The sequence below is a fragment of the Larus michahellis genome, chromosome 6, assembly GCF_964199755.1.
Source record: "Larus michahellis chromosome 6, bLarMic1.1, whole genome shotgun sequence".
NCBI lineage: Eukaryota > Metazoa > Chordata > Aves > Charadriiformes > Laridae > Larus > Larus michahellis.
Window position 1 is genome coordinate 27,901,537 of NC_133901.1, and position 26,702 is coordinate 27,928,238.

A 26,702-nucleotide genomic window follows, 5' to 3' on the forward strand; every position below is an offset into this window, starting at 1 on the left:
CTGAGTCTGACAGTAGCTGACCTTTCAGCCTCAGGATAATTACAGAAAGCATTATGACTGCCGAATGACCTCCCATAAATTGATCTGCTAGTGCAAAGATAGTGGTTCAAATAGATAGATGGAGGCACACTAAGCACTCATTTGATTATATAACCATGTTAGACCTCAGTTGTTCAATCACATGTAGCTGAAGACAAGCTTTTTAAAGATATTCTTTAATTTCAGACTTGATTTTGTAACACTTTGCTAGCATGAGCATTACCTAGTGCCAGTACAGCAATCATTACGTTTATTGCCATTAACTGATATCAGTGTAATTTGGCCACAAGACCTCTCTTGAACAATGATCTGTTACATGTCACTGGATTCTCTATGAGACATAAGCACGATGTAATTATCTTTCTTCTACTTCCATGCATTGATAACGATTTCCGACCCATGATAAAGCAATCCAGTTTCATCTGCTCATAACTGACATGGTAAAAACTCGGACAGGTGTCAGCATGAAAGAAACTGACACGTTTCAAAGGGCTTCATGAATCTCTTTTCTCTTTCAAAGAAAGAAGAAGAAAGGTAGTCAAACTCTCTTCAAAAGGAAATTAACAATGCCACAACAGAGCACTTACTTCCATCAGGATAGTCTCCATCAGGACCCGTTCCATCTGTCGGAGTGTCATGCTTGGTTCGTATCCACACTCCCTGGTTGACATTGCAAGGTTGGGTCCAGTCACAAAATGGTCTTGAGTTGTTGTTAAAATCACATCTGGTGAGGTAAGCTGAAATACAACACATTAAAGTAAGGAAGAAGAGCTAATGTGTTCAAAATCTGTGTTGGATGTTAACAGCGCTAACGACATGCAGTTACCTGTTTCAGGATCCCATGTTCTCAAGCCACCAGTTGGTCTTTGCTTGATTCTGCCAAGAAAAACAACACAGTGAAGCCCTTGTGGAATTAGTGACTCAAAAACTGTTTAAGCAAGAATGTTGGGACCTCAAGATATGTCTTTGAATGTTCCGGGTTTTCATCCATGTCTGACTCTTGCTCTTTCCGTGTGTACTTACTCCTTCACGGTAAAGCTCTGACAGTGAGTCAAAGGTGGGATGTGTTCACTTCATATAGTGTGGAAGCATCCTCTGCCCTGTTTCCCACTGAACTGAAAGGAGACCAGCTCTCCTAGGTACAGGGAGCTATGGAAGGGATGGACGGATGCAGCTCAGCTCAGACAATACCTTGCTAATGGCATTGCCATCCCCCCTGCTGCAAAGCAAAGTGTGTAAATGCCAGTAAACTAGCGTACAGTGTAACTGTTATTTGTTGAAAAGCTATATATTTCCTTTAACCCCTACAAATCTCTCATGACACAAAGCTGTCATCTCATTCAGCTCTTCTAATTTACCCTGAAAATGCCGTAGAACAAAAGCAGTTACAAATGCATAGTCCTCGCGGTGCTACAACGCCTGCAGAGAAGAGTTGGCACAAGACCAAAGTCTCACCGCAGATCACAGCATAGATGACTCTGCTCTTTGAGTGTTTTACATAGGGAAGGGATTTCCAGGACTGCAAGGCTACAATAGTAGTTTTTGACGTACTCTGATGGTGGTCCACAGTTTCAGGAGGCAGGGTTCGGTTCTAGCCTCTGTGGTGCCCTCTCCTTAATTATCCTTATTGTACTTGACACAGTATAGAGAATCTGTCCTTAAGTGAATGCATCACAGTGTATGTTCCCACTGTCCCTCAAAATCTAAGCACTGACATTTAGAGAAACAAGGGAGATTAGGAGCAAATCTCACACAATCAGTTCATCAATGAAATGCAGCAAGCAACCGGAAAACAGACTAAGCTAAGGCTAAGGAGGAAAGAGAATACGTGAAGACAGATAAAGTAAGAAAATTTTCTTCGCTGGTCCTCAGTGGACAACTTCTTCAACGAGAAAGGCAAAGATGTGACAAATTGCCATTTCATCTCTGTTCAGTGCTATCTTTAAATGGTTACACATCAGGCAAATCCTAAGGCAAAGGTTACTTTAGGTATATTCAGAGTCAAAAGTGTTTTATAACTACTGCGCTTATTTTGCCAAGATCTCTCCTCTTCAGATGTCCCATTAGAAATCCATGTGTTACAGGTTTCTGTAACTGACAGGAGCCAGTACAGAATTAGGCAACAACAAAATTATATTATTTCTTCTTTTTAAAAATTACATGGTTCAATTGTATAACATGACACATTTAAAAAGTGAAGAAACATTTCACATTTAAAAAGTGAAGAAAGGGTATTTATCATTAACAGCTAAGCTTCCTGAATTAAGCTATATTCAGTACTGTGCTACTTACCCTGTGGTATTCAGCACTGAAATACAGAATAAAATTAAAGTGTATTGTAAGTGCCAGAGGGTCCCCATGCTAGAAGACAGAGTTAAGTCTCCTGTGTGGTACAGTTTGCATAGTAATCCACCAGCTATACTCAGGAAGGTGGAAATGAGGACGACCTACAGTGAAACAGAAGAATATATTGACCAGAGGGTGGAGGCGATTATAAAAATCTGCTAAACCACGTATCAGTTATGTTTCCTAGGTTATCTCTCTTGTGAAAAAACACATATGAACTTAAAGCTCATATTCTGTGTCACTTCCTTTGACACCATTAGTTGTTTGCTGGAGAAATTTATTTGATTTTGGCAATTTTTGTTCCTGCCATTGTATATTTAAAAAGTCTGCAATTTTAAAGGGATTTCTTTCTCACATTGATAGCAAGACAACTTTCTTCATTTTAAAACTCCTTCCCAGCTTTCACTGATAGAATAAGTGAGATGATATCTCATATTGGTTGAATTTTTTCCCTTTCTGAAACTAGCTTTCAGCAGAGCAGGTAACAAGCTTTCAGTTTACGCACAATAGTCATGTTGTCACGGGCACAATTCAGGAACTTGCTGAAATATTATTGCTACCATATTGCACCTGCTTAAAAATAAAAGGATCGTTTTCTGGCTGCAATAAAGTCTCTCTTGGTTGCTGGCACAGAAAAAGCAGGCAGATCATTCCCACTGCCACTTGGGCCTTTGCTGTTCTGTTCTTTTGCAGCATTCCTTGCGTTGGGGTCTACAAAGAAATGATTCAAAGGCAGCCAAATTCTCTACTTGGATTTCATGAGTGATGAGAATCAAAGGAATATCAGAAAATGTAGTTTTCCTTGCATCGCCTGGAAATCCCAGACCATGGCTCTTTTTTTGTCTAAAAGGAGGATGTCTCTGGGAGTGGGGTTTTCTGGAAAAGTGGCCTCTTAGTTACAACCACTTTCCCTTTGTGATTATATTCCAATGACTAAGGTCATTAGGGCTTCATAATTTAAGTCTGGAACTTCTTCAACTCCCTTTCCCTCTGCTCAGCACAAAATATTTTCACTTGCCATTAACAATTAACTGAGAAGGCTGATTACAGAAATAAGAGAAATAAGGAAGGATCAAGCAGGCCAAGCAGAAACACAAATATATTCAAGTTAGATGTTAACTGATATGTTGACAATGGGCCTGGGTCTGCATTCTGCCCCAAGCTCATGCCCCACACAAGCCCCTCCAAAGCCAGAGGATGGATGTTCACTTGAAAGGTAATCTTCCCTCTCCAATGAAAATCTTTTCCTAGAAAACATGTCTATTTTTGCCAAACAGTAAACAGGGAAGAGGATTTCTGTGATTTAGAGACAAAAGACAGTCATTCCTTGCGCAAAACCTTGGACCACACTTTTCCAGTTCAGTTGAGGAGAGCTCAGTGTGAGGGGTAGAATACAAGTGACCTTCAGATAAAAGTTGCATTGAGCACACTGCATTTTCAGCAGGGCTGCTGAAATGCCGGTCCAGCAAGAGATAATCTGGGCAATAGTTGTCCTTAGAACTGTGACAGGTAGCAAAGGACCCTCCATATATGCACATGCTGCTCTGTATGATTCTGACAAGAAGATGTGAGCCCACCTAGGAAAGGAAGCAACCCTCTGTTAAATCCGTCCATCCAGATGATGTCTTTGATCCCACCTCACCCACGGCAAATATGGGGCACTGCAGCCCAGTGAACACTCCTGTTAATAGAACATGGTATGGTCTCCACCCATGCTGTGTGACGTTTTCTGTCACTTTGTCACTCTAGTTTAGTGCCAGCTCAGGTACTCTGTGAAAGGTGAACTGGAGTACTGATTAGGGCTTTTCAGCGAGGGAAAAATATTAATATCCTCTTTTACATACAGGAAGAATGACAAGGAAATGACTTGCCATTTGATTCCAGTGGGATGTGACAGTATCCTGCACTCCTGACAGTCAAACTGATCACCTTGCAGGCCTACTATTTCTCTTCTCCATCTGTATGCTTTGTATCTCCAAAAGGTGTCTGGGAGATACTGCCATTTGTATAAAAATACTGGTCTGGACTGCACAGCAACCTGAGGAAGAAGAAGAACAGCAGTTCTTCATTTCTAATACAATGAAGCTAAAATTCTTTCCAAGGAAGGGCATTTGCAGACAATCTTACAAGCAAGTTATGTTTTATTTCTGCCTTAAAGCAAGGATGCAAGCAATGCACACCTGGGAGCTAATCCCTATGACTGAATTCCTCATGCTTTGTACTGCTGTGTTTCTTTTTGAAACCAGACACTAGATTTCATGCCATCTGCAGCCAGCATTAGAAATTCTCCTCACCTGCTGCCTGTTGACAAGGGGCACCGGGGCTGCTCATGGGAACTAATTGGTTTTAGGTGATAAAGAGATTTCTCACATAAAATCTGCACAAGATACCAATAGTAGGGCTTGTCAATAAACAGTGTGATGTGCAACAACCTTAAAAGGACAAGATAATACCGCATACAACTTCATTTCTGGCTGGTGGTCAGAAAGGGGCTCCTAAAGAGACTCTCTTTTAATTTTTGCAGGATGAAGTTATGTTTCGCAGGAGACAGAATCAGCCTGATACCCCTGCAAAGGGACAGCACAACAAAGACACAACCCAAAAAAAATTCTTCCAAGCAAGAAAAATCAAATGGTAAGAGGAGCAAACTCAGCAGTTCATCCATTCTAGCGAGTGCTGTTTAGTGCAGCTTTTGCTGCACAGTTATTCTAGCATATGTAATTGTCCTCAATTATCTAAGTCTGGTTACTTCATTTTCTTGAATCCAAGTTTCTCTGACAAACAGCAATTGCACTTCACCATGTTGTTAATTCTCAGTCTGTGGTGGTGCAATCAGTAGAAAGATAGGGAGCTCAGCAAGCTTAAAGAATGGTGAAAATTATACAAAACCTCTTTCTCCTAAACCATAGGTTTGGGGATAGTTGAGCCTCATAGTGACACTATGGGAGACCGCTACGCTGCCTAGCACAAAGCAGAGAGGTCACTGGCTGATATGAAATGCTGGTGTCTTCTTGGGATACACTTGCAGCACATGTATATCCCAGGGCCTGTTCTGTTTGAGGCTATATATAGAAGAAATTTTAGCTGGATTAACTAAATGTCTGTTCTTAAATGGCAGAACTCTGTGCAGATTCTCATAATTTGGAATACATCAGGTCCAGTAAATTTGCACAAAAAACCTAAACATCTTTATCTGATTTTCAGATAATATGTATCTCATTGGGCTTTGCACAGATTTAACTGCATTGTGTCTTTGTTTTATTTTAGGTTTTTTTAATTTTTGTTTTAGTTAAATTTTAGTTAATTTTAGTTAAATTGATACAATTTGCGTGAGTAAAAGGATATTTATGTTGTTTCTGTTCAGGTAGTAAAGTTCTTCCTCTGTCCTAACAAATTGCTGAGCCAGCTTTTGCAGCATGTAATACCTCTGTCACTGTTTCTGGAACTCCCAGTGCCCTCTGGGATCCAGTCTGCCTTTACTAACATTGTGTACAAGGAGGCACTGCCAGATCTCTGGTTCCTTCAGAAATCTGTCTATGCTGGACTCTTGTTGGAGCTACCCCCATATCACTGCTCTGGTAAACCTTCACTACAGAGCTATCAAACAAAAAATCAGCACTCATAAATCCATAATCAGACAAATTGAGATTATACGGAAGCGTAACTAATCTCACCGTTGCTTTGTTAAGTAACATGCTTTGATAGCCCGAGAAGGAAGTACACAAAAATCCCCCTGTTGCTATAAAATAAATATACAGCTTTTTGATGAGTAAAGTGCGCTTCTGTTCTGTTGAGTACAAGCTGAAGTTGTTTTTCTAACGGCTGTCTCTCCAAATGAAGCTTAGATTTGAAATTCAAGCTGTCTTTTTCCTGGTCTGAGAGCTGTAATGATTCTGAGAAGAGAATGTAGCATTCCTATTAGAATGCAGGTGCCAGATTAACATTTCATTCTCTTTCTTATGCTTTGAACGGTGCAGAGCTAACAGGAAAAAAAAAAAGGTAGTAGTTTTTTGGTCAGTATTCTCAGATGTCAATCGCCTATCGAAAGAATTCCTGCATGTAAATAGTACTCATACTGTGACCTAAAAGAAATGCATTTTCAAGGTAACATTCATGAATTTATTAGATGCTTTTAAATGTGTACTATATGGATAATGTATTACTACAATTGTACCTATTAAGGCCTTTTTTACCTTTGAGTTGAAATACACTCACAATGTATTTAATTTCCAGCATACCAAGGTAAAGAACATAATATTCCTCCCAATTAATGCAATAAAGTGTTTTCACTGTCATTCCAATGGATATTTGAATAAAGAAAAGACTACCATAGGTAAAACTACTTCTTAATTTTGGGGTGCTACACTTGCAATTGTGTTCATAAAAATGCAATCAGTTCATAAAAGCCCATAAATTTTTCCAAACCTGTCTATTAATAATATATGAGATCTAAAAGACAACTTTGAATATGTATTTTGGGAGCAGATCTCTGGCAGGAGGAAACTGCTGATATTTATCTCTTTAATTGCCTTCTTTATGTAGGGTTGGTTTTTTTATTCAGTAATAATCTAACCAACTGCTTCGGGCTCACTGGAATCACTGCAGCAATTTGATATCTGCACTTTGATGTATTTTACATTTATTGGCTTGGATCTAAAATACACAACAAACCTGTGGTGTGCAAAGGCCTTTCAGAGGCAGAGTGGTGCTTTCTATTTCCATCAATGAGTTTGTAAAACCAAGCTACCTACAGAGATAAAGAATTTAGACTACTGCAGAGGTCTGATTCTGCTCTTGCACGGTTTCAATTCCAATATTCTACTGTAAAAGTTGGTGGTGCTGGTCCTAGTTCATCCTAGTGTAAATGAAAGAGAATCCTGGCTCATTCTCTATAACATAACTGGTATTACAGATGCAGCTATGTCTAAAATTAGAAATCTCAGGCCTGACTTAACGAATGCTGAAGTCTGTTTGAATTTTCATCTCACCATTGCATGCTCCTTTGATGCTGATGAAGTCTGCATTGTCCTTCCCGTCCTCAGCACTCTGACATTAGCAAGTCTTTCGCTCACTTGAACCTCATTTTAAACAGCTACAGATCCCAAATGAATTGGTGCAGTTCTTTGCCTTCCAACCTGATTCCTCATGTCCTGAGTAATCCTGCAAACCTCTTACCTCTTCCTGGTCGTTTCAGGAAGGGTGACTTCTCCCATCTGTTACCTCCTGGATCAGGCTGCTTCCTCTCAAGGTATAGTCCTAAGGTATGGTCACTTCTTACAACAAGAGAGCCCTCTGGATATAGCAATTAAGCTATTAAATCTTGTTGTTACAGTTGCTTCACAAAAATTGCTAGTACGATTTCCTTTTTATGTAGATATATAGAGATGTACAATTATAAATTATTTAAAAATGAAGAAGCTTGTCAACATCTATTCATATGGCTTTTTCTGACCTAAATCCCACTCTTTCTGTAACTACTGAAGCTATGTACTGCTCTGCATTACCTAGATCACAGACACCTCCCTGCCCATTCTACAGGAAAGCCCACTGAGAGGTGACTGAGTTGAGCTAAAAATAGTCTCAGCCTGGCAGCTTCTGCCTCTTTTACAAGCAGAGAAAGACAGGAAAGTTAACCTGTTGCTCAGTCTCTCCCCAGATCACAAACTAAGCCCACTCCAGACCCTGGCAAGGTATGAAGCTTGTGAAATGCATCGGTATTTGTACTTTGTTCTACAAGCTCTACATCTCTAATGAAGTAAACTGAAATGGATATCACTTGTGTCACTGACAGGTTCACAGTGAGTGATCAGCATTCTGCTGTTTGCTTTTGAGTGAACTGTATTTATAAAAGAATATTTGAGTTTTGAGCTATGCAGGAAAAAAAGGCTTATGTCTCAGGAGGTAAGCAGGGTTCTTCTCAGCAAAGCATTTAAGACTCTACACGACATCTGGGTGTGTTTGCGTACTTACATATACATAAAAATTTATGTGAACAAAGTTTAGAAAATACAGCTAACCACAGGAGATGATTTTTTTTTTTTTTTTTAGTGTATGACTGTGATTTCCGTTTCAAGAAACTAAAGAGAGTTGGATAACATTTTCTATCATATTGAGTCCACTCAAAGAGTGACATTCTAGAAATTGTAATTGTATTTTCATCAATTTAAAATGCTTCGGTTTGGGTTCTGCTGGTCAATATCCAAACTCTTTATATTTTGTACCTCCAAGCTTCCCTCTGGGCCACTGAATCTTAAACACATACAGATAAAAGATGAAGAATAGCAACTACCATGCTGCTATAAAGTGAAATATTGATTATCAAACAGAACACATGTCTATAAATTACTTCTATGATCTAAATTAAGAAATGATCTTTTAACCTTTAAATATGATACAATCTGTTGAGAAAGAGTGTCCAAAGCACTAGATATGGACCCAAGAGAAAAGCCTCTGGTTATGTTATTTTAGAGTTTACTAGGTAGAAGAGGGTGGCAATGTAGCCTCTCTTCCACTGTTGGAAGAAAGAGCCTGAGTGGAGGATGTGATCTGCGAAATGAACACCAAACCTAGGAAGCAAATAGTTCTTGGAAACAGGGATGCCAAAGCTGTTGCCAGACAAGTCAGTGACTTATTAGACATCCAGTTCTTGCTGAGCATCACTGATTTGTGTTACACTGATATGAGTAAGGAGAGGAGTGGCTATTAACATGATTCATAAAGATAAAATATATTGCCTTTGTACTAAAATCATATACCATCCTAGAAATCTAGAAGCTTCTACAGAAATAAGCAACCATTGCATATTTAAAAATGCAGAGCTGGGAAACACTTTTGCTAGACCCCTGCAGTGATGCCTTATTGAGAACAGATATATCTGACACATACAATCTTCCTTCTTCCCTCTTTTCTTGTGCCTGGGGAAACTGGACAATAATACTATAGATTCCAAAGCAGATCAATAATATCAGAATATTATATCCTTATTTCAGGATAGTATGCCCACGTGTGTAATTGTATAAGTAAAACTATGGTAATGCTTTGATTCATCTGGAATTATATCAGCCAACATTCCCCAGGTGGACAGGCCCATGGCAATACATACAAATTGCAGAACCATACAATAATTAAAGGAGGAAGAGAACTCTGAAGGTCAACTGGTTCACACCTTGCTTAAAGTTTAAGTAACTTCAAGATTATATTAAGTTGGCCTTAATATAATCCATCTATCGTGATGGAAATACCATGACCTGTCTGGGTCCCTCTCTGACTCCTGAGTTTGACCACATCCATTGTGAAGCCTTTTTAATATAATTAGTAATATGTATTCATCATAGAATGAGCTTCTCTTCACACCTGTATTCAGGAATGCATGCAGAAGTGCCTGTAAATGCGCTCTGACCAAGAATAACACAATACAGAGCAGGCAAACCTTTCTTTGATAGCCAAACCAGACAAGAGAGAACATACAATTTACCTGGATAGCACACAGTGCAGCTGTGTCAGGAGCAAGATTTAAAACTGTAAGTGTCAAAAATTCATGTTAGGCTTCAGAACTAATCTTGTGATGTCTTAATAATCACAAAGTTCATACCTCTGCTTTGTCTTCACTGCCCTAAGTGCTCTGAGTCTCCATGTCACTAGCAGAGTAGAATGTTTCTCTCCCTTGTTTGTTTTTAAGCAAAACACCATCTGTGAGTCAAAAATACCCATTTAACTCCACAAGTTTAGGTTTATGAAAACAATTTCTTAAGACTAGGATCAAAATGGGATAATTAACAATGACAGAGAAACACCTGAGTAAAGCTGGGAAACAGAAGCAGAGGCAATTCCTTTCACACTGTTAATGTTGTAAGTACAGGGCTTTCAAGAGAGGCAAACCTGTAAATCCTCCCTGCAGTTTTGAATAAGCCTTTTAGACACGGAATGTGTGACACCCCCAAGTCCTGGCAAATTCTCTTTATTCTAGGCCTGCTATACAAGGAGTATAGTAGAGGATAATCTGTGAGAAATGCTTTATGAAAAAAAAAAAACTAAATAAAATTAAGTATGCTAATCAGTTAACATTTTACTATGGAAAATAGCTTTCATTTTATCCCACAGTTCTTCTATTGCCTTGTGTTAATATGTAAATCCAGAAGAGGAATAAAATGAATAAAATAACACTATAATGTACTTTACTTAGAAAAAATTTTTAAACAACCATAGGCTGTAAAGCATTGCTCTAAGCTCTTTTTGCATGCAGACAGCTAGGAACAGGTGTCCAGACTGCTGTGCTCAAAGGACCAGGTGCAATAAATTACTCTAGTTGCATTCACCCATTGAAGCCATATGGGTTAGCTCTTTATTTCTGAAAATCTTTCCCCAGGCTCAGGTTTTAGACCTACTAATTTGTTCCCATTTCCCAGAGTGGAATAACATGAGATGACAAGACTTGCCAGAGGTCACAATGAAAAAAAAGGAAACCTGGCCTTTCCTTTATCTCAACTATCTGTTCTGTGGCGTGAGCTTTTGTACCTTGGTCTCCCACGTCCCACATGAGTCAGACTGTCTTTCTGGCCCAGAGGGTATTTAATTTTTCACAGAAAATGAGCAGGTCCAAAGAAGAAAAAGGTGAGGGAAATTACCTGGTTAGCTCATGGACTAGAACACTCACCTGATTTGTAGAACATAGAAGTTTCACAAAAGTGAAACGGTGGCAGTGATCCATCGCTACGGGTACATGAGCAGATGAGCAACCTTAAGACATGGAAGTGGTCAAATTGCATTGTGTCAGCCATCTAGGAAAGAAAAAGTTGGACATCAGAAAGTGCAGTGAAGGGTGAGGCTTCTCCCTGGAAGGCAGGTAGCTGAGACACCGTGAAGCTTCCCCTGGCTTTTGTAAATGCAAATGTGATTTTGGTGAGAAGATGGTAAATGACTTTTGGGAGTCCCCGTGGTAAACCCCTGGGACAGCTGGCCTTGTTAAGGACATTCCCTGGGGCCTGGCAGCGGGCTGAGACGTGTGCCACAGATGCAGGTAACAGAAACTGGTGGTAAGTAGGGAGTTAAGTTTTGGTACTTAAAAACTGAACTAAAAAGCAAGACAATCTTGTATTGAGCACAACATCAGGGCGCTGAGTGCAGGAAGAGATCTTACCTGCCCTGACCAGCCTCACCTGGGGCCTTCACCCACACACCCTGCCCATGGGCCCAGCAGCTCCATTCCAGCCCAGGGCCACTCTCTGGCCTTGTCAGGGCCCTGCTGGCTGATGCCCTGGCCTGCCCCATAGCCTTAGCCATCCTGTGTCTGACTGTGGGCCCTGCCGGCTGATATCCTGGCCTGCCCCATAGCCTTAGCCATCCTGTGTCTGACTGTGGGCCCTGCCGGCTGATATCCTGGCCTGCCCCGTAGCCCCAGCCATGCTGGGCTGCATCTGACCCTGGTTCTCCCACACTGGGACTCACCCTGACCCCCACAGGTAGGCTCACACCTCGGCCTGGGGCATCAGGAACTGCCCTGGGCTGGTCAGAGCCGGTTCCAGCCAGCTCAGGAGCTGCTGCTTGAGGGGGCCATGCTGCAGCCGCTCAGGGGCTAGTGGTGTGCTGTCCCCGCTGACAGGAAGAGGCTGGTACAGGGATGGAAGCCATGGAGGCAGGACCCTAATGTCTCACATCACCTGTCTCCTCCTCACAGGAGGGGATTCTCCAGGTTGAGATTGTTTTACTCATTACACAGTCCCCTACAGGGCTTATACAATCAGGGGATCATGCGGTAACACCACAGTAATTTTCCATTCATGCTGGAGTCACTCTTGAGTTTTGTTTCTGTTTCCCATGTCTAGTGTCTTTGATCTATTGTGTTAGTTAGTTCAGGTGGTAGGGACGTCAGTTGTTGAGCAAGAACCATGACAGTGATTTCTTCCTTGAGTCCAAACTCCACCTTCAGCACACCTGGTGTTGAAAAGAGTGAGCTTTGATATGAGCCACGACAGCACGGCCTGGCACGTACCTGGCTGGAGTCCGGTATCTGCTCCTGCTTGTGGACCTGCTGAATTGGCTCTTCATTGCAAGCCACTTCATCTTCACATTTGTGCAAAGTTGTCAAACTGCTTTGATATCTGCAGATAAAATGAGTAAAATGAGAAAAGAATTATTGTTTCACTTATCCCTCTAGATTTTAACGTTGCTATTAGGTCTAGGAAGGCCTGAAAATCATGGGTAGTTTTCAAAGGTTAAGTCAAACAGCCAGCTGTCATGACCTTTGCCTTTTGATTAATTTGTTGAGAATGGATAAGATCACCTCCAATTTTTCCCATTCAGAGTCTGTTCAATAAGACATTTAAGAACACCTTCTGGCAGGTCGGTGTTTTGCCCTATTGATCCCAGTGAGCCTAGCCAAAGCTGCAAGTGCTTTTGAGTTTTCTTGGACTTTTTGCAGACTCCAGCCCTGGGATGCTATGAAACTGAGGATAAACCTCCTTAAAGTCTGACAAATATTTTTGTCTCTGCACTCTTCCCTACCTTCAGGCACAATCCTCTCTTCCCTCCAAACTTCAGGGCTGAATTTCACTAAATAAGTTTCTCTCTTTTGTAGACTGAAGCAAAATCCATGGAGTTAACACCCTGCATCATAACTGCGGACAGTAACAGAGGAAGGTCAATAATTTCTCTAGTCTACTTGTTTGATGCTATTCCTGCTCCTTTTTGTCACCTCCACTGTCTCCGAAGACCACCAGACTCTGAGGAGTCTGCCTAAAATGAAACAAGGGTAAGACCATGGGGAAGGGGGCATCAATTAGGGCCAGTCTGCACTAATGTCTGGATAATCACAGCACTGCAGATAACGGCCACTGTTGAACTGTGCTGTGGTCCTTTAATTAAAGACTTAAGTCTGTAGAAGAGATGTCTAAGGGTGTATCCAAAGAGACACTCTTGTTCTGTAGGTCTGACATCTCATATTTCTTCGCGTGATCATTCGCAAGCTGTGAATACTTGAATAAATATTTTAAGTATAGATACTTTTACATGGTCCCTGCCTGGCAGCCAGTAGAGTTTGAAGCTAATGCAATCCTCTAGCAAAGCCACATTCTATGAGCTATGCAAAATGATTTTATGAGAACAAGTTTTAATTTTTGAGGAGTTCCTTTTCCGGATCTGTTATTTGCTAAACCGCAGTAGGTAACTATAAACAAGAGGTTATCACAGTCTGGGTGTGTAGCTTAGGCTCAGTTCATAGGTGTATGCTGCTTAATATTCTGAGCAATGATGTCGAAGACACCATACAATCATGACTGATGAGATGTGCAGGTGACACAGATTTATGGATATATTAGATAAGGAAGTCTGTAGAACAGTGATAGAGATATCTGTAGTGCTTGTAATACGCACTCACATTTACTTAAGGCAAATATACAGTTGTGCTTTTGTTACGGAAATACAGGCTATACTTAAAAGAAGGTGACAGGGCAAAGGTGAAGTTTTTCAAAAGACTGGGTGTTCACAGTGTACAATCATCAGAACTCAATATCATAAACAGAAGGGGTGATCTGGTTCAGGGGGAATGCTGAGGCAGCTATTAGAGTAATAATCAGCTAAGCATTTTTGCTCATTTGGATTATGTTATTTTAGTCTAGAGTCAAAGGTTCAGGAAACCTGCTGAAAATAACAACTTGATAATGGAAGAGAACAGGTAGAAGCAGCTTAGAATATTGAAAAACAATACTTGTTGGATAAATAATACGTGAAGATGCCCTAAATATCATAAGGCCTAAGAGAATGAGGCCAAAGTGAAGGAAGTAGAAAAGACAGTTTTAAATTCTGTCACTATGAAATTACTGAGTCTTGGATTCTATACATTGTATAAAGGTGTGAGGTTTCTTTGGTTTGTTTTTTAACACAGTTCTGCATGTGGTGGAATAATTTTCTTGTGTCGTAATTTCTACTCTTTTTATAGCACACTAAAAAGAGAAGTACTTCCTTAGGTTTGTGATGATACCTTAAAGTTACCAGTGACATAGGGCTCATTAGCTCTGCTGCCTTATGGCATTACCATTTGTTAGTTCCTCACACTTTGGCTGTTTCTGTACTTGCAGATGACCTATTTGCTCTGCCGTTGTTTTTGCCACTGCTTTCTAAGAGCAGAGCACAACACTTTCTTCCATCTTCTGTGTGCCTTGAACCATCCTGCCCTTCCCTTCACTCTCCCCCAGACTGCTCCTTCCTGTCATCCTACCAGTTCCAGGCTCCTCTCCCAGATCCCGTCCTTACTTATTGGACTTCCACCCCCACATGCATTTTTCTGGCTCTCTCCACAGTATCTGTCTACCTCACCCAGTTCTGCCTTTGCAGTTTCTCCACAATCTTCTTTCCAAATCCTGCTGCTTGCAATTTGGTTTCCTTTCCTACTGCCACATTGGTCTCTGTTCCAATATGCCTTTCATGTGGCTCTGTATTCAGACCTGAACTGGACACTGTTATTCTCCTACTTGTCTGTGCCCAGTGGTATTGGGTCAGCACCTTGACAGTGAAGAGGAAGCAGGATGCCAGATCTGGTTCCTCGTAATTTACCTGTTTAATCCCTAGCAACACTTCGGTGCTGGGTAAAGGAGGCTTTGCTCACATGCAGTTGTTCTGGAGCTTGCTCTGAGTGCTTAATGCACGCAGAATAGGAAATTCAGTTACAGGAAGCTGACCAAACTGTATTCTGTCCAGAAGTCTGATTCTTAATGAAGCTGAACAGGCATAGCATCAAAAAGCACAGTTTTGATAAATGCAAATACCCCCAAGCAAATTACAAACACCATTTTTTTTTTTAAAGAGAGAGAGTACTAACCTCTAATGAGGAAAAGGTTACTAGAATTTTAAAATACAGACCAAATAGAATTTTTTTCTCATTTTGGGGGAGTTTCTTTTAAATTACTAGTGTTCTGCTCGGAATACACCAGGAAAACCCAACCCGATGCTCGGAATCCTATGGAAAATGTTGTCCCAAACAACAGTTCAGCTGTATCATTAGTAACTGAAGACAGCAGCAGAGTTCTACTTTAAATTGCTCAAATTCTCTAAAATAAGTAGTTATTCTGACTGCCTCCATTTCAAGATATTCAAGTGCTGAGATCCTAATGGCCTCTGAAAACCAAGCTTCTTCATTTTAAACTGGGCAGGAGAAGCGAAGTGTCCTGATCACCTGACACTTTAAATTGGAAGGCTTTCAATTTCTTCCAGGTATCTGTCGGTCTTTTAGGTAGCCTTTGACTATGAACTACAGAAGGGTGCCTTTTAAATGTTTGTCCATGCATAAAAATATTTTAACTCTTCCCAGTTATCTAGCATAATTTCTGGTACTTTGAAGGCACTGAAAGATCCAAACTGTTGTAACAGAAGCCTCAGGTCTGGAAGCTGTTCGTAATATCATTTTTTGTAATGACTCCTGTGAGTCAGGGCAACTACCACTATGGGTTGAATCACTGGTAGACTGAAAATCTCTGCATTGCTCTGCATTGTGTAGACGTGTCCTGAGTCATGTTCTTTAATTGCCTCAGATTGCAGCTGTAGAAAGTACAAAATTGAAAGGAATCCTCTGCAGTAGCACGAATACCTAAATGGTGTCCTTTGACATTGCATGACTGAGAGCACAGTGTAAATTAAAGCTTAGGAGTTGTCTGGTTCTCAGGTCAATGGAACAGAGTAGGGGATGAACAGGGGTTCTGTAATCATTCAAATTTGAAAATGATGGATGGTGCAGTTTAGCCAGCTTAAATATTTTTCAACATTCCCAGGTATGTCAAGGTAGGGTCCTTAGCATGGGAGCATCCCAAAACATTAGCCTTTCCTGAAACCTGTGGGTAAAAACTAGGCTCAGTATGGAAAAGTCATGCTCTGAGGTGCATGTGGATGAAAGATGGTGTACAAGATATTCTTTAGAAATATAGAAGGTATCTATAAAAGGCCATTTAAGACATTCCCTCCGATTTCTGAAAGGGTTTTAAATTTAAAGGAAATTTAACTTTTTCTCCAAGGTTGTTTCTCCATCTAGTTATATCAAGATTCTTTGAGTGACTTATGTGGTGATGGATGATGCTGAACAATTAAATCTATTTATCTAATATTATTGCAGTGATTGCTGAAGAAGCGTCACAGTTTTATTGCCCAGCTATTGCCAGCAGGAAGCTTTAATCTCCCTCAGACTAAAACAAGTTGATGGTGAAATGATTGCAACTAGATACTCCCCTCTGTCAACTCTTCAGCCTGGCCAACTTGAAAGCTTACCTTCATTTAGATACCAGACAGAAGACTCATGGTTAAATTCTGGTTCTTATGGCCTATTCACATAGATGATGGTCGATATTCTAGTGAACATTCAGATGTTGACTTTGCCACGCTAACTAACAGCAAAGAAATTCAGAGAAACTGGGGGGTGGAAAGACAGGCTGGCTGTGTAATCACCAATCTCAGTCTGGAAGCAATCTAACCGTACTCACAGAGCACAGATCTGGTAAGTTGGGGTGAGAGGTGCACTAGCTCAAGGCAATGTCATAGGGTGCTGCCCTTGCCTGTCTAAATGGTGATTTTTAGCAACACCAAGCATTATCAGCTGGTTCGGGGCCCTGAGTGGTAGCATACATTTTGGAGGTACACCTGCTCCATTGTCTGTCTATAGCATAGAGACAAACATCTTTTCTTTCTCCCATCTTCATCTTTTAGGAATGCAAGGTCTTTTGGGCACTGCCGATCTGTCAAAGTACTTTTGTATTACACCCTTTCTTATGTGAAGCCTGATCTCAGCAGAGACACACAGTCTGTGGGTGGCAATAAAGCCTTGTCTGACGAATGGAATTTTGCTGCAGCCTGTCATGACTCAATAAAATGCACTGGTTTCCAGTTTGCTAGTGGTTTGCTCACTGACTTTGAGCTAAGGAACCTTTAGAACCTGACCCATTCTGCTTTACAGAGCGCCTCTCTGCCAATTTGTCATCACAGTAGAGATCAAGCAGAGTGTCTCCATCAGATGTGCCCATTGAGGAACTAAAAGAATTACTGAGCGCCCTGCCCTGCCTTTGGCCATAAAATCTTCCCTGAGTCCACCAAGATTGTATAGATTGGCAGGACAATGAACATGAGTTATATTTTGGGTGAGGCTTCTGTCTGAGGGTGAGGAAAAGCACATGTCATTGAGTGTGAAGAGCTTATTTATGCAGCCAAATAAATGTTAATATATAAGTAAGTTGGGTTTATCTTGTTCTATGAACAATAAAATATTCAGCCCACAAGATGATTCAATAAACAGAACTTCACTGAGTAACAAGGAATGATGCTAACAGGGAAGGAGGAAATAACAAAATTCATTGCCTAAAAGTGAGGAAGGCACTCAGTGCTTGTAGCTGAAGGTGCTGCCAGCTTCCGCAAATTCTTATCTGCCCTGGAAATGACCCAAACCAGAGAGCAGGAATGCACAGCAGGAAGAGCAGCTCTTTCCTAAAGGAAGCGATGCCAGATGAGGCAGGCGGGAACTGGTCACTACTGTGGGGCAGACGGCTGCAGCTCTGGTATGGGTGTATTTCCATTCTGCCAGCAGCAGGTGTGGTGAGGCACCTCTTGGACACCTGTCTCTTTGCTGTAAGGATTCCTCATGGATTCCTTGTGTGGCACCTTCTGAGAGAATTCTGCTATCTATTCAGTAACTACAAAGCTTGCCATATGGTTGCTACAGGATAAATCAAGGCACATATTGATGTTATTTCTGTTGTCTGATGCTCACCACCCCACAGCAGTTTTGCTTTTGCTTCATCCACAATATAACAGAAAGATCTAAAAGCCTTACATCTTTGGGCTTCATTAAGTTGGTCTCTGTTCAGACAGGCTGGACAGAAGATGCATGTTAAACAAATCAGAAGGAATGTCTGAGTGCACCCAACTGAAACAGATTTGTTTTCCCAGTATAAAAGAGGTTTTTTATCACTGCTGGCACATACATTTCAAAAGTGTTATACTGCAGGAACTCTTATTCTAAGGCTTCTTTGTAGCAGTAGTTGAAGGATTAAGGGCTGCTTGTTAGAATATATTTTTCTCTCAAAGAAAGTTGTAATCATAAGAAAGTGTGGGCTGTATAAGCCTTTGACAGAGGATGCACATGTGTAGTCAGGAAATCTTCTATCTCTTGGATACCTGGTGGGAGACGTCAGCTCTCTCAAATAACCTCTGTTCTACAGCCTTCCAATTAATGACTCTTATGTAATTATGAGATAGCAAAAGCAAGCGACTATTGAAATATGGCATGTGACCATCCCAACCTCAGCCAGGCCTGCTGGTGCTGCAGTACAGAGCTTCCTGTATCACTGCGGAGGATTCATTTGCCCACAGGAGAGAAATGGGGATGCACTGAACCAGCAATCTCCTCTGCATCAGTAGGGGGAGGTTTATAGCATGTCGCAGGTGGAGTGATTAACTTCACTCATAAGAGAGAAGTAGTGAAATATTTATTAACATAAAACAGTGATTTAACAAAGTTAATAGTGAATGCGACAGTGTTTTGCGAGATTCGATGACAGGGTACACTTGATTATTTACTGCATAGAGGCCAGGGTCAGACTGCATAGAGGCCAGGGTCAGACAAGCTCTCAGGGAGACCCTCCCATTGAGTCACGAGGTTCAGAAAGGACTTCCTTGCTTTCTAAACTCCTTCTCAGAGAGGAGTCTAGGTGCGGCTGGATCCAATCCTAGTCCCAGACTTGGTCAACGGTTTATGTCTAAAGGATTAAATATGTTCAATCAATCCTTACATCACTTAGCTAAGATTTTCAAAGTTTAGCATGCTATTAGTCGCTTACTGAGAATCTGTTGTGGCAAGGAATCTCTCAGCCTCAAGGAGTAGAACCTTAAGTGAGTGTCCCCACTCAAGGAGACATCCTGGCACGCAATCCACTGCCATGCAGGAGAGCTCAAAGGGCTCTTGGGCTGTTCACTATTTATAGAGTAAGATAATTGACTTATATTCCCATGGGAACAAAATATATGGGTCCGCACTCCAGGCAGTGTTTTGACTGTGTTACCAGCCATCCGCCAAAGTCCAGGCGCAACTTGTAACAACTCCCACTGATGGTTATGGCTTGAGCAGGAGCCAGGGGGGAGGAGGGGAGGGGGAAGGGGAGAGGGCACTGCCACATAGTAACAATGATGTGAAAGGGATTCATGAACTCAGCCCACTTTCAACCAGGCTGTGGTCTCCCCACATCCTCTGACTGGGGGGAACTTCAATGGGAATATCTCCTGAAAAATTCCGAGAGGGATGGAAGAAGAAAGGAGTCCACACTCTTGCCAGTCTGTAGCAGGCCAGCACTTTTTCCAACAGCTCAAACCTGCATGAATGCTCAGGGACCGCTTGTGGGAGGTGACTCACCAGATAGATGTAGCCATCGTTTCTATTCGCCTCAGACTGCAACAAAGCCCACTCCTCATCCTGAAAAGCCTGTTGTGATTTCTCCTTCTAACTGTATTTTCAGACAAATAGAAGTTTTACTTTCCACTGGAGCTCATTTAGCCAAGCTGCTTTTAGTGTTCTAGTGCAGACTTGTTTGCCTCCACTATCTGTGGAGTTTTTTTAGGACTTTAAGGACTTTAGGAATTTAAGGACTGGTGAAGTCTTTCCCACAGGATTTCCAGTAGCAACCAAATCCCTGATCTTGCCCAGTTACACCGGGAGGTGGCGGTGTGTAATCCTTGCTAACTGGGCTGGGACTAGCCGGACGGCAATGGGCAGGGGCTATGGGACTGTGCCATGAGAAATTGCCGGCCCTGGAGTTCCTATCTTCTGAAAGGCCACTCCCAGAATAACAACAAAACCACAAACAATCTTTTTAGATTTTAACATAAGTCAATTCTTTCTGGTCCATACGACTCAGAGGGCAACAATTTTTTCTCCTCCAGACAGAAGCTCTTGCTGTGTCTCTGGATGTTGCTACTTGTATGAGCCAAAAGCTCTCTTGCCAGCCAGTGCCCTCGCTGGCAGTGGTGTCGATGGTGTTTGTTAGGCATGTTTTCTGGTTGGTGTCTGCCCAGAGACCTGCAAGTTTCCATTCAGGCTAAGACCCCACCTGTAAAGATTACTTCTGCCTTCATACATTTCCAGATTTGTGATCCTACTAGTCTAATCAGTTCTTAGTTCCTCCACACATTTCCAGATTCATTATTTTACTTGTCTGATCAGTTCTTAGTACCACAGTCCCATAATTAAATAACACCTGCTTTGTCTGAGGTGTTATCATTACTATTTCCTGATACAGTACAGCATTTATACTGTAAAAGGGACTTGTCTTTGATGTGGCTTGTGATTGTTTGGGACCTATCTGGAAATGCCAGGGTCAGACCAATGGCTAGAAACAGGGTACACAGACTCAGTGAAGCAAGCTTTCTGCTTCTTGCCTCCTTCACTGGCCCTTACCTCTTAACATTTCACAGTTAGCTTGTTACGTTGAGAACTTTCAAGCTTTACAAACTGTAAATCACAATTTCATTTATCTAGAAGCATAGAGGTATTACTAAGCTACTATATAGCATCATCTTTGTACCTGCAATAAGGGTGACATTTCTACCAGCTATAAGACCAGTCTATTCAACCACAGCTGAATTTAATTTTAAATAATAAAAAATGAAAATGCACAAAAAATTAAGGACTTTTATTAGAACAAAACACATCTGAGCTCAGCCCAGCGATCAAAAAGTATTTTACTGGCTTTTTGTAAATCACAGGCACCAAGATGCAGCTTCCAGTATACCACCCTGAGGTACACAGGCTACTCAGATGCATTCATGAGAAACAAACAGAGCACAGAAAAGCTGAATGCAAATCAGACATAACAGAGCAGATTGAATGGTGTCTCAGTCAAGACTTGTGGTTCATGCGAGGTAGAGTATTTGTAGAATGCTGTGAAGAATTCAGGAGTAGGTTTTAGACACCCACTGCTACAGTTAGGGAAGTCTAGTCTCAGTTTCCAAAATCTCATTATTTCTGAGCAATAGAAAAAGAAACACAGACCTGGAGGTGGCCCCAAAGTGACCAAATCCAGTCCCTCTGCAATCACAGCAACTAGGCAACCATTGAGATAAACAGTCTCCGAGGCTGTGTCTGTTAGGAAACAGAAGACAAGGAATCACTCTTTCGTCAAAGACAAAACTCACGCGACTTCCTCTAACTTGTGCATGAGCTGGGCTAAGAGAACGCCATAGTACTTTGTTGTTAATTTCTGCCTTAAGGTACTAATTGGGAGGGGTAAAGGAGAAGCAACAGGGGGAGGGCTTTTTCCTTGGCAGAGGAAGGTAAAAGCTCCCACAAGTATCTTCAGTGTATGGGAGGTGCTTATCTTCTGGTGAAAAATATTCCTTTTTTCCAACAAAAGTCCACAAGTGAAGTCCAGCATTTTGTACTTTGGCAATAGAGAAAGGAAAGAGCTGGTCACAACTCTTCAAAGGAAAGGGAAAGGAAGAACCTTATTCATGGGAAATCTGAAAGGAATTTCTGCAGGAAAGTGAAGGGAAGTGGTCTTATTCCTCAGCTCTAACAAATCACAGTAAGGCGGTTTCCAGTATTGTACAAGAAACAGGGAAATGCATAGCAGGTTTACAGTAGATTCGTGCCTGCCTGTTCCCAACAGTTTCTACACAGAATCTGCTGTCACAAGGCATAACATTATGCAGTATCCATTTATTTCTTCCTAGCAATATCCTACAGGAATTTGAGGTACAAATGGCTAATGATTCTAGTCACTGCTCTGGGAAATAAGTGTGCTCATCCCAGAAGGGCTTATTTTCATTTTTCTTCCTTATGCTGAAATTTTCTAGACAAGTAAATGACTTTACATCTCTTACTCAGCATCTGCTTGACAAAAACTGGAACAGACCCTACTTGTCCTTCTCGTGTTAGTAAGGCAGGAGCTGCCACACTCATGACCAGGAGCATAGTTTTGTCACGCAGAGCAGAGCACTAGTGCCTCCCAAAGCCACTGGTGCAAATGGCACCTGGAGAGGAGCCAGCACAAACTCCCTCACAGCAGTCCTGGTGCTGGTTGTGACCGCAGCAAACACTGCAGGAGATGGAATGTTGAGCTGCATGGATGGTGATCTGGCTGTTTAATCAGAAGCCAACCTGAGCCTTGAACACTGGCAAGGTAGCCCCAAACAGTAGAAATTAAAGATTCAAAATACATTTGTCAGGATCAGTATAACTAAATAATAGGGATGACTACAGTTCTGCAGGACATAGTTTTGGCGTGCTGCCTCTCTTCGTGCTCCAAACCCCAGGCAGGAGGCTGGCTAGGCTACTTGAAGTGGGATTTGATTATGGCCTGCCAGCCAGAGCCTCTGCTGCTCTGCTTGACTGCACAATGTGAGTGTGTCAGGACAAGTTCACTGCAAGGGAAACGCCACTGAAGTCAAGAAAGTTGTACTAAGAAAAATCCAGACCATCAGTAGGCTTTTTTTTCAGGGTGAATGAAGTGTTGATGCAAGCAGGCGCAGTTCCCACGGTGGTTGGCAGGAGTCTTTTAAAAGTCTCAGGACTGCCTATTCTGTGCTGCCCTGCTTTAGGGCCAGCCAAATCGTTCAGTGCTTCTTGCCACACGACATTCCTCTGGAGAGGGAGATATCATTAAAGACAAGCACCCCAAGTGCCCAAGTTCTTCTCCACAAGCTGTGGAGAAAACTTCAGAAATCTAAGAGGAATATATGTCACTGATAAAATACTGTGTTCCTGGTACTGCAAACAGTATGGGAAACTAGTTTTGAGACATCCGTATGCAGTTATCACAACCAAGTTACTACTGTTACTACCGTAGCAGTGCATTTGTCAGTTCTGTTTTGCCACTGATCATATTATAGAAGCATCCAGACAATTTACTTATCTCATCATCCCAAATTGCCTTCTGTGGCAGTCTGGCTAGCCGTCTGGCTTCCCTTCCCACTGTTCCCACTGTCTCCAACTGGGCCAGCTTCTGCAGCCCGTGCTGAGCTATCAGCACGGAGATCAGAACACATGAAGCTGTACCTGTGGGGTAGAGTCTAGTGAAATCTGATTTAAAACAAATAAATAAATAAAAATAGCGCAGACACTTCTCCAAACATTGCATGATTTGTGGTGACCATTCATAGAGGAGAAACGTTCAGTTTTCAAAGATACCTGCTACTAAGTTTTCAGACTGCTGCATTGATCAGATATAGAAATCAGAAGGCCTGGCTGCAAAATAGGTACACAAAGTATTCCATGAGGTCCTCAGCAATATCTAAGGTTTTTGGAGATTGTCTTCCAGGATTATTTTCTACGATTTTTCCCCAGTTTTTTTCTCTTTTGCAAAACACTGACTGAGGCCAAATGTTCAGAAGAACCAACGTCACTGCAGGTTCTCTGTCACTTAATGTATGCCAGCACAACTGCATTGCCTGCATTGCCTCCCCTGAGGCAGCAGAAACCAGCTCCAAGTAAATGTCTGGACAGGCATGGTAGAAATGGGGATACCACTGGAATGGCATTTTTTGACTCCAGCAATAAGTTTGGTATTAGTGTTTTTAGTGGCAGTGGCCATGACATTTTGCTGAAGATTAGTTATGCAAGGGGAGGTTTCTGTCCTTTAGTAGCAATAAACCTGAAGTATGGGTCACAAAACACACAAAAAAGCCCTTCCACTGCCTGCTTCGCAAAACCTAAGGGACTTGTCATGAAAACACTGGCTTGAAACTGTGCCCATGGGCTGTACAAGCCTCTTGTTTACAGGCAAGCTCACCCCTTGGCAGTAGTATCTCTGGAATACAACTTCTGCAGTTACGCGGGGCTGTCACTGCAGTCACGCTACGCTACATTTTTTTAAAGGGCAGAAATATATGTAAGTATTAATTTGTAAACAGCATTGACATATCAGAGATGAGAAAAATCTCTGATCTCTGCGTGTATGTGGATGACTGAGATTGTACATGCTGATGTGCAGCAGTCTCTGGCATTTGGGATTTCTGAGACAATGTTGTTAAAAAGGGATCTTATTATTCAAAATAACTGTTCCTTCAGAGAGCAGGGCAGGAGGGGGTGGGAGTGTTCTGTGAATGCAGGGAAATTCAGATGGTAAGTAAAGTGTGATGGAGAGGCTGCAAGTGGAACCCAGCCAGGTTTTGATTATGCCAGTTCAGATCAACACAAAAGAATCAGTGACCTGCTGGATTTAAATGGTCAGCTTTAGTGGCCTGATTCTACCTTTTATGTTAAACCCCATCAATGCTTCTTTTACACCACTTTACAAGCCCTTTGCCTGATTGAGGCCATAGAGAGTGAGCCAAGCATGCACTGTGGCTCAGGAGACACAACACTGCTGATGTCAGGGAAACCCTGTCCACTCCTCCCAGTGCAGGATTTGGCCCTTGATGTCCGCATCTGTAGGACAGTACTGGGAGGTGGCAGATTTCTAAGGTGTACTGATTCATGTATAAGCATCTCTCTTACCTATCTGCAGCCCTGGTCAGCTGTTATGCTAGGACACATGTGGAGGTGGGCAGCAGAGCAAATAAATGACAGAAATACATTTACTTATACATATGAACATACAGTACCCAGCATAGGTGGAGTACAAGAAGTTTCACCTGCAAGGACGGATAGGACGGGCTTGAGACACACTAGGACCTGTTCTGATTGTCACAGACATGTTGTACCACCACAGACAGATTGCTTCACTTTGCTTTTTCATATTTTTACCTATCTATAAAATGGGATGTCTGTGATCCAGTTGTGGGAAATTAGGGCTGGGAGCATGTCCTGAGTCACTGAGTACAACTCCCTGGTAGAGCAGGCAGCACCAGCTTCATACAGATTTTAACTTAACTTCCAGTTCAGCCGAGTAAGAAGGCCTTCAGCTTCCGGTAACCTAGCCATCACTCCGTGCACCTCCCTGGCCCTGGGCTGTGCATGGATAGGGATTTGGAGTTTGTGTTATACCCTGGCTTTTCTTTTATTAACTTACATGAAACTGTTTTCCATATTTGTACATAAGTTGATGTAAGTGAAAACAAAAAGTCTACTGGGATAAAATAGTCATATAAAAGGACGGTGCATTTAAATAAAGACAAGACGGCAAGCCTCAGTGCCAGAGAAACAAGACTAAGACTCAAGAGGCTTAGGCTGAGTTCCCACTTCTGATGGGCTCTATACAGAGGCTGTGTTTTAACAATTTTCCTTTTACTGTCTGGTTTTGAACAAGACAGCATTTCTGAGACCGCTTTTATAAAATGAGAAAAATGTATTAATTCACCTACTTTACTAAGTCCAGACTGATTCATTCCCAATGAGACAGAGGAAACAACTTAGGTGTAAATTGTTTTACTAGCTAAGAGGGTTAGAGCAGCATGAATTTACATGCAGATTTGTACATATGCATAAATACACACATATACAACTTCTGCTCACAGCACAGAAGGGAAGGATGTGGCATATGTGTATTTATTTCTGCAAATAAGGATGAAGAATTTTTTTAAGCTTTCCATAAATAAACTACAACTGGGAGCAGAGAAAAAAGGATATTTTCATTATACAAAGGATTAATTTTCTAAATCTCTGGGGAGAATAGATGGAGTTATTCTAGACATGGGAATGAATTTTTTTTAGTATTATGCTTGCTATATTAAGTGTAGTTGGATCAATACGATAGGCTGGCTTGTAAATATATGTAGTTCTTGACTGTGCTTTGCTACATTTAGTTATTTTGCGCTGTGTGGTGTTTTGAATAGAAATATATGGCCAGATATGTAGCTAATGGTGTTTAGTGATTGGTCTAAAAAGCACTAGAAACTGTCTCCCCTGTATCTGAGTTATGGCTGAATGGGTTAGAAGAATCCTCAGCTTATGAATGTCCCCTAAGTCCAGCAGGTCTCCCAGCAGCCTTGCTGTTCCTGAAATCTGTCTTTGTCACAAATAGCAAGTCTTGGGCTATGGAATATCACAATCTCATTATGGAATGTCATCCCACAGCACAAATACATTATTCTCAGCGGATTTACAAACAGCGTAGCCAACATTGCCACCCAGACGTGACCGATGTACTGGGTCCAGATTTACACTGAAACATGATTTACACTTGTCAGCGGCAAGAACAAGCTGCAGAGAACACTAGAAATACTGTCAAAAGAGTTTCTCCTTCATGGTTCCTTAGGCACCATAATCCCTGTCCTGAAGCAAGGGAAAGGGGAGGGAACAGGTCTCCTTCTTTCCATTACAGCTGGATGGAATAATATTCTGCTCAGTATTTCTGTCTGCAGGGTGTGAGCTGTGCCTTCCACCCATGGGAGCAAACTGTGTTACCCCCGACCTGTAAATA

The 26,702-nt window shown here is 41.7% G+C and overlaps 1 protein-coding gene across 1 annotated transcript in view; it reads right to left on the reverse strand.

Annotated features, from left to right (window-relative positions):
* Positions 1-26,702, reverse strand: part of LOC141745355 (IgGFc-binding protein-like) — a 94,340-nt gene that overhangs the window by 61,129 nt on the left and 6,509 nt on the right. Inside the window, exons 3-8 of the mRNA XM_074593033.1 lie at positions 21,538-21,615; positions 12,374-12,482; positions 11,856-11,990; positions 2,332-2,486; positions 866-915; positions 627-776 (exon numbers count right to left, since the gene is read on the reverse strand). Of these exons, the coding sequence (XP_074449134.1) occupies positions 627-776; positions 866-915; positions 2,332-2,486; positions 11,856-11,990; positions 12,374-12,482; positions 21,538-21,615 (677 nt within the window). The remainder of the gene's footprint in view (positions 1-626; positions 777-865; positions 916-2,331; positions 2,487-11,855; positions 11,991-12,373; positions 12,483-21,537; positions 21,616-26,702) is intronic.